The sequence below is a fragment of the Brachyhypopomus gauderio genome, chromosome 12 (assembly GCF_052324685.1).
Source record: "Brachyhypopomus gauderio isolate BG-103 chromosome 12, BGAUD_0.2, whole genome shotgun sequence".
NCBI classification, from domain to species: domain Eukaryota; kingdom Metazoa; phylum Chordata; class Actinopteri; order Gymnotiformes; family Hypopomidae; genus Brachyhypopomus; species Brachyhypopomus gauderio.
The window spans coordinates 2033592-2041566 of record NC_135222.1 but is presented as its reverse complement, the minus strand read 5'-3'; the positions used below and the strand labels follow the sequence as shown (position 1 = coordinate 2041566).

The following is a 7975-nucleotide window of genomic DNA, read 5'->3' as shown; positions in this document are numbered from 1 at the left end:
AATGTGGTTTGATTCAATGTCCAGTAACATGTTTCAGATGAAGGCATTAATTTATTTGATTTTGTATAATTTATTTTAATGTATAAATAGTTTATTTTATACAAAATTTTACATGGACATTGTTCTCAACATGACATGAGACCAGGTGATCCTGACCTTAAAATCATTGATTTGTGTAAGTTGGTTAAACAGGCATCATGACCATCTCTATTGGGATTCATGAGTTAATAATTCATTTGAAAACAACTCTTTACTCATCAAAACTGATGATATAAAAAGGCACCCTCTCTGAGGATCCACCACTGGATAACCAGCCATGAGAGCTGTTGTGCTTGCCTTGACTGTGGCCCTTGTGGGTAAGTTATGATCAGATAATGGTTTAATTTCCTCAGAAACACTAATTGGAATCTGTAATCGAGTTGCAAATCTTTGCAAAATGGTTAATTATTTTATTATTTTCTTACCTCATTTAGCAAGTCAACAGATTAACCTAGGTAAGTGTTTTTTATAAACATAAGTTTAATCTCATTTTAGACACACTCAGACATTATTATTTAAGGTATTTCAAAGATGAAATGTATTTCATAAGTTCCAGACTTTGTTGCCGGTAAGACCTTTGTGTACAACTATGAGGGTCGGATCTTGGGTGGTGTGCCTCAGGAGGGCCTGGCCAAGGCTGGTGTGAAAATCAGCAGCAAAGTTCTCATCAGTTCTACAGCTCAGAACATATGCGTCCTGAAGGTAAAATAATTTGTCATTGCATGAAATAGGAACTGTGGCTATGTCATCAACACATACATGGCTAGTTTGTGCTTTTAAGAAACTCTAACAAAGATTTGGGATCCTTTTGTGTTCAGCTCTTGGAACCCAAGCTCTTTGAGTACTCTGGTGTCTGGCCTGAGGATTCTTTCACTCCTGCCACTAAACTCACATCAGCACTGAAGAGTCAGCTTGTAACTCCCATCAAATTTGAGTACTCTAATGGTGTGGTTGGAAAAGTATTTGCCCCTGCTGGAGTTTCATCTACTGTTCTGAACCTGCACAGAGGTATCCTCAACATCTTTCAGCTCAACCTGAAGAAGACCCAGCACGTCTATGAACTGCATGAGGTACGAGAACACATTTCTTTTAATATCTCTTGATGTTTCAGTCATATTCTGATCTACCATCTCAGCTTAAATAATTTCATTTTCCAAGGATGGAACCCAGGGTGTCTGCAAGACCCATTATATGATCAGAGAAGATGGAAGAACCAATCACATTGCTGTGACCAAGTCCAAAGACCTGACCGATTGCCATGAAAGGGTGATCAAGGATATCGGTTTGGCCTATCTTGAGACATGTGTTGAATGCCAGCAGGTGAGATCAAACATTATCAATGAGTTCAGTATTTTTAAGTGAGCATTAAAACTGGTAAAGTGTACACCTTCTAGAACTCATTCTGTTCTCATCACAGAGACTTAAGAGTCAGACTGGAACTGCAACCTACACGTACGACATGAAGTTCATTGATGCTCAACCTGTGGTCTCTGAGGCTAGAGTTGAAGAGGTCCATGAGTTTTCAGCATTCAATACACTGAATGGAGCAGCACAAATGAGAGCCAAGTATGATCTATCGTCTCGTATTTTCCATCCTGTCACTACATTGATAAAATATTGTATGAAAAATCTGAAAAGTAATTTTTCACACCAGCCAAACGTTGAACTTACTGGAGGTGCAGAACAAGCCCACCGCTCCTAGCAATGACCAGTATTCAGCCCGTGGAAACCTACGGTATGAGTTTGGCACTGAGATTCTTCAAACCCCTATTCAGCTTCTGAAGATCAACAATGTACAGGCTCAGGTATCATTGCTCATGTACATTAACATGCATGAATATGTTTTCATGAATTTTTCTGAAAGAAACATTTTGTTCTTTTACAAGTGTAATTTTATTATGCCATCAAAACTTCAGCCATTTCCCTTACTTTCAGATTGTGGAGGTCTTGAAACATCTGGTTGAAAACAATGTAAATAAAGTCCATGACGATGCTCCCCTGAAGTATGTTCAGCTTGTGCAACTCCTGCGTTTTGCAACTATGGATGATATTGAGGCAATTTGGGCTCAGTACAAGACCAAGCATGATTACAGGTAAAATTCCTTAGAACATTTCAATGAAATACAGTGCAGCGTGATTTGTGCTTTTCTAAAACTCTTCTTCTGGTAGACGATGGATTCTGGATACGATACCTGTTATTGGTACACCAGTAGCTTTGAGATTCATCAATCACAAGTTCCAAGCTGATGAGCTAACCAAGCCAGAACTCATCCAGGGCCTTCTGTTCACTTTGCACATGGTCAAGGCTAATCCCGACACTCTCCGCATGACTGCTGTGAGTAGATACTTTTATCCTTATGGTAAATGAAGTTCAGCTGACCCTTATAAATGCTAAAAAACCTTCTGACTTTCTGCTATGTTGGACAGAGTCTGGCTTTGGACCCGAAAATCAAATCGATTGCAATGCTGCGTGAGTTGATCATGCTGGGCTATGGTTCCATGATTGCCAGATACTGTGCTGAAGTTCCTTCATGTCCTGCTGATCTCCTGAAGGTAAAACGTCTGATTTATGAGTATAAATCATCTCCTTTAGATTCAATTACTTTTCTTAATAGGTATCAAATGGTATCAAATATAACAATGTGGACAAACGTAATTTGGAAACATGATCCGAGATCAAGAGAGGAAACAATTATACCGTTCAGTGTGATGAACATTTTCATTTCAATGTTCATTAATTCTAATGGACCTGGTCTAAAAACAAACACATTTAATCTCTGAATTTTTCTCCTCAGCCGATCCATGACATTGTTGCTGAGGCTACTTCCAGAGCTGATATGCATGAACTCACCCTGGCACTGAAGGTTCTGGGCAATGCAGGCCACCCATCTAGCATTAAGCCCATCATGAAACTCCTCCCAGGATTTGGATCTGCAGCTGCAAACTTACCCATGAAGGTGAAAGATAATGCCATCTTGGCCCTTAGGAGAATTGCCAAGACAGAACCGAACATGGTAAGCATCCTATGATGATTGATCATAATATGCATTTTAGCACATTTTCAACCTGGAGCTCAGTCTAATTGCTCTGTTTTAGGTCCAGACGGTGGCACTTCAACTGTATATGGATAAGACTCTTCATCCTGAACTGCGTATGGTTGCCTGTATTCTGCTCTTTGATACCAAGCCTTCAATAGCTCTTATGTCCACTATTGCTGATGCCTTGGATAAGGAACCCAGCATGCAAGTCACCAGCTTTACTTACTCTCACATGAAGTCTCTGACCAGAAGCATGGCCCCTGATTTCGTCAATGTGTAAGAATGTCTCACTTTTCAAATTATAACTTATATTGTTGAACTTTAAACTGCAACCCAGAAATGACTACTGTGAATCTTACAGGGCTGCTGCAGCTAATGTTGCCATCAGAATCTTAAGTCCCAGACTGGACAGACTGAGCTTCCGTTTCAGCAGAGCCTTCCGTGCTGACGTTTATTTGTGTAAGTGTTAAAGAACTTTGCTATTTTTCCAAAGACGGTAAATTACAGTAAAATAAGTAAATGATTTTATCGCTGAAGAATAAATGTTTATTTTACCTTCAAAGCTCCTGTTATGCTTGGTGCTGCTGGTAGCGCTTTCATAATCAATGATGGTGCCAACATCGTGCCCAGAGCTGTTGTGGCAAAATCACGTGCCTACCTGGCTGGAGCTGCTTCTGATGTTCTTGAGGTAGGACGCGCACTGTTTGAGGGTGTCAGTGCACTCATTTAAATGGTGAGATTTTTATTCTACAACTGGAATGACCACTTATTCTTTCATCCAGGTTGGTGTGAGAACAGAGGGACTCCAGCAAGTTGTGACGAAAATCCAAGCTGGTAATGAGAACACTGACTGGATGACCAAGATAAAGCACATCATGAAGGCAAGAAGACAACATTAACATTGAATTCAATTAATTTCAATAGATTAATCTGTATCTACTTCATCACATATTTACTTACTCTGTTATTCCTCTCCAAATTGAAGGACTGGAGAAATTTGTTGCCAACAAATCAGCCACTGGCTTCCATGTACGTCAAACTCCTCGGACAAGAAATTGCTTTTGGCCAAATTGACAAACACCTAATTGAAAGTGTCATGGAACAAGCAGCACAGGTATTTAATTATGCAATTATTTTATTTAAAAAGTAATGATTATTTACGTGCTAAAACTAATCTGTCATTCGCTCTGTGGAGGTTGCTACAGGGAAACGTGAATACCTGAGGGAGATTGTTAGGGCACTTCAGATTGGGATTGATGTCCAGTACTCCAAGCCCATGATGCCAGCTGAGGTGCGTCGCATCCTTCCCACTGCTGTTGGTCTGCCGATGGAGTTCAGTCATTACACTGCTGCTGTTGCTGCAGCATCTATCAATGGTAGGGCTTCACTTCAACATCACATCCTGGCTTGAACAATGCACGTTATTAGTTCTGTTTGATTAAAGGTGTTCCTTGATATCTTTTAGTTCAGGCAACCATCACACCTCATTTACATAAGCAAACAGAGCCCATCACTCTTGACCACTTGAGGAAGACTAATATTCAGCTGCATGCTGAGGCCAGACCAAGGTACAGTACCACAGACACCTTTCAACTGACTCAGAATACAAGCCAGTAAAACACCATCAAAATGTTCCCATTGTTTTTCTTTCAGTATTGTCATGCAGACATTTGCTGTAATTGGAGTGAACACTGCCTTCATTCAGGCTGCTGCAATAGCCAAAGGAAAGATCCATATAAATGTGCCAGGAAAACTTAGTGTAAAAGCTGACCTTCCAAAGAATAATTTCAAGGTGGAGCTTGTACCTGTTGAATGTCCTGATCATGTTGCAACCATTAGGTAATGGAAAAATGTCTTTATTGTATTTCTATTCTAAAAAACATAAAGCATTTAATAAAACTGTTAATATACGTAATAAGATCCATTTAGATCTTGCATATCGTCAGCTTTAATTTGTCACTGTAACCTGCTCCAACAGCTTTGAGACTGTGGCTGTAGCCAGGAACGTTGAGGACCTCCCTAGTCAGAGGGTTGTGTCTCTGGCACCTCCAGCGCCCTCTGATGCTCAGCCCACTTGGATCCCTACTTCGTTTCAAAAGACAGTGTGTGGTGTCATCCCCAAAATTCGCACGAAGGCATGCCTAGACATTTCCTTCCGCAACGCTGGCTTTATTCACAACGATCTTATTTACTACATTGTTGGACACCACACAGTTCGCATTTCAGTAATGCGAGGTAATTTCTCAGGATAAACCTTGAATAAGATCTGTTGTGATATTTTACCTATAGGAATAAAAATATGGCAAACTTACTCTCATGTTCACTTTAGCTGATGGCCCTGCCCTTGAAAGACTGGAGCTTGAGGTCCAACTTGGTCCTGAGGCAGCTGAAAAGCTGAGTAAAGGAATTAGCCTTGATCAAGGTGAAGGCTCAGAAGAACGTAACGTCCTGTTGAGGTTGAGGGAAATGCTGAAGGCTGGACTGAAGAACATCGGGTCAAGCTCATCGAGCTCCTCTTCCTCAATCAGCAGCAATCAGAGTCCCAGTAATTCCAGCAGTTCCAGCAGTTCTAAGAGATCCAGAAGTTCCAGTAGTTCCAGTAGTTCATCCAGTGCTCGCACATCTGAGGTAAGTTTAGAGTGAATCACTGATTTCAGGATGTATGTGGTCTTCCAGTGCTTATTTTTATTTCTGACCTTCTACAGAAACAATCTTGTGAGTCATTCATTATTTTTTCTTAGGCCACTTCTACACGTGGAAGCTTCCAGCAATTCCATAAGAACAAGGTTTTCAAACATAAAAATATTTAAAGAAGATTTAATAATAGTGTCTAAACCGACAAATGTATTAAATAATGAGTTTTCTGCTTTTGTGGCAGTATTTGGCCTTAGAGGAAGTGGCAGGCACCAGCAGCTCCAGTTTTGAGAAACAGGTACCACAAAGTCTCATGTTGTGATTTTAAATATGACCAACACAAGGCAAAATTTTAGGTCCATGAGCACCACTTTAAGTGCTAAAGAGTCTCTTTACACTTGTAGGCTAAATTACTTGGAGATTCTGTTCCACCTGCCTTTGCCATCATTGCTCGTGCTGTTAGAACTGACCGTGCACTGGGATATCAGCTTGCTGCTTACTTGGACAAGTCCACTTCAAGAGTCCAGATTGTGTTTTCCTCAACTGCGCAAAATGACAAATGGAAGATCTGTGCTGATGGTGTTCTGCCAAGCAAGCATAAAATCGCTGTAAGTTTGGTTTTCTGTAGCAGTTTTCAAGACAAGACACCAACTTTTGCAAATGTACATGTATTGAACTTAAATTGAGCATGACTCTTTCCTATTAGGCCAAGCTTGCGTGGGGTGTAGATTGCCAGGAATATTCTGTACATGCCAAAATTGAGACCGGCCTGCATGAGTCAAAACTTGCTGCCCGTTTGAAGTTGAAATGGGAAAGACTCCCAGAAATCCTGAACATTCTCAGCATCTACAACAGGAGGTACATTAATGAAGATCAAAACAACAAATGTCTTTCACTGTGATAAACTGAATCACACTTACTTTTTTCTTTGCTTTCCTCTTTGTTTTTCCTACATTAGGGCATCAGACTACATTACAGTGGTAGCGCCTTTGGTTGGAATTTCTGTTGACACAACCAATAACAAGAACAGACAGATTGTCTTGATCGTCTCTATTTCAGATCAGGACTCTGTAAACATTATTTTCAGGTGTCCAAAGGTGAGAAACATTCTCTTCATGGCATAGCACAATGTGATATTTCAATACTTTCATGTATTTATTATTTTAAATGCTGTTCATTCTTAATTGTAGATGACACTGTCAAGGAAAAATGTGCCTCTTCCGATTTGCCTGTCCCATGAATATGATCAACATGCTGCACTATAAGATAGACATCTTGTATCTATCTTAGGTATGTGTGCCATTATTGCAAAATTGCTCAAAAAGGCCTATTTCATTAGAATGTAACAAAGTAAATCATCATGTAAAATAAATATACAGCATCCCAAAAGAAACCTATGTCTCTTGTGTATTTTCTGTTTTTTTTTTTTGTTAAATATTTGCTTTAAAAATATTGTACTGATCTATGCTCATAGCCTTCAATATTTTCTTCACTCAAACTCAGATCAGGACTACACCACTATGAGTTATAGAAGACCACCAGTAGATTTCAATTATACTATGATTATGCCTCAAGTACCAGTTCAATAGGTAAAAAAGGGAATAAAATGCAATACCTCACACACCATATTACCACAAACAATTAATACATCACTTTATAAAAGGGCACACAAAAGGACCAGAGCTCAAAAACGGCACAAGCTAAAGGAATATTACTCTAGGAACAAAGAAAACAGTGGCTACGCAATTTAATTAACAACTTTACTGTGCTGTCCTGTCTCGACGCCTTGTCAGAGTCAACAGCCAGATAACTCCTCTCCCAAATAAAACACGGGAACACAAATCTCGATTGACCTTTTATGATATTGGGAATATGGTAAAACGAGGGTGACTTCAAAGGAAACCTTGAAAACTCAGCAAAGAAATCGACACCACGCTCTGCTTTTTCTTTGTCTAGCTACCCGTCTCTCACTTTTTACGTCATCCGCCAACCACCCCACAGAGAACATCAACATCTGCCAGTAGATGGCAACACATTAAACAGAACATTTACACTTTTCTCTCCAACTGCATCTATTTGCTGATATACCGGAAAAAGTAGAGGAACCACGGACATAATTTCGGGGGGGGGGACATGTCCCCCCCACCTTTTCAAAAGCCGGTTTTGGTCCCCCCGAGTTTTTACGGTTAAAACCAAATATTTAAATAGCAACGAATCCATGTCCCCCCCACTTTCCCACTTTTGAAATCAAAACTACGTCCATG

General features: G+C 40.0%; 1 protein-coding gene across 1 annotated transcript; it reads left to right on the top strand.

Annotated features, from left to right (window-relative positions):
• The first annotated feature begins 289 nt into the window (after window positions 1–289).
• LOC143528575 (vitellogenin-like) lies at window positions 290–7104 on the top strand. The gene is made up of 27 exons (XM_077024333.1): window positions 290–356; window positions 474–494; window positions 590–741; window positions 858–1109; window positions 1198–1359; window positions 1457–1605; window positions 1694–1844; window positions 1975–2132; window positions 2209–2374; window positions 2467–2592; window positions 2835–3053; window positions 3136–3353; window positions 3439–3536; window positions 3641–3765; window positions 3860–3958; window positions 4063–4191; window positions 4273–4453; window positions 4543–4645; window positions 4731–4916; window positions 5056–5312; window positions 5407–5705; window positions 5819–5863; window positions 5956–6009; window positions 6116–6319; window positions 6418–6569; window positions 6670–6808; window positions 6902–7104. Exons 1-27 carry the CDS (start codon window positions 317–319, stop codon window positions 6974–6976), a joined length of 3960 nt encoding a protein of 1319 aa, XP_076880448.1. The 5' UTR covers window positions 290–316; the 3' UTR covers window positions 6977–7104.
• Window positions 7105–7975: the final 871 nt, after the last annotated feature.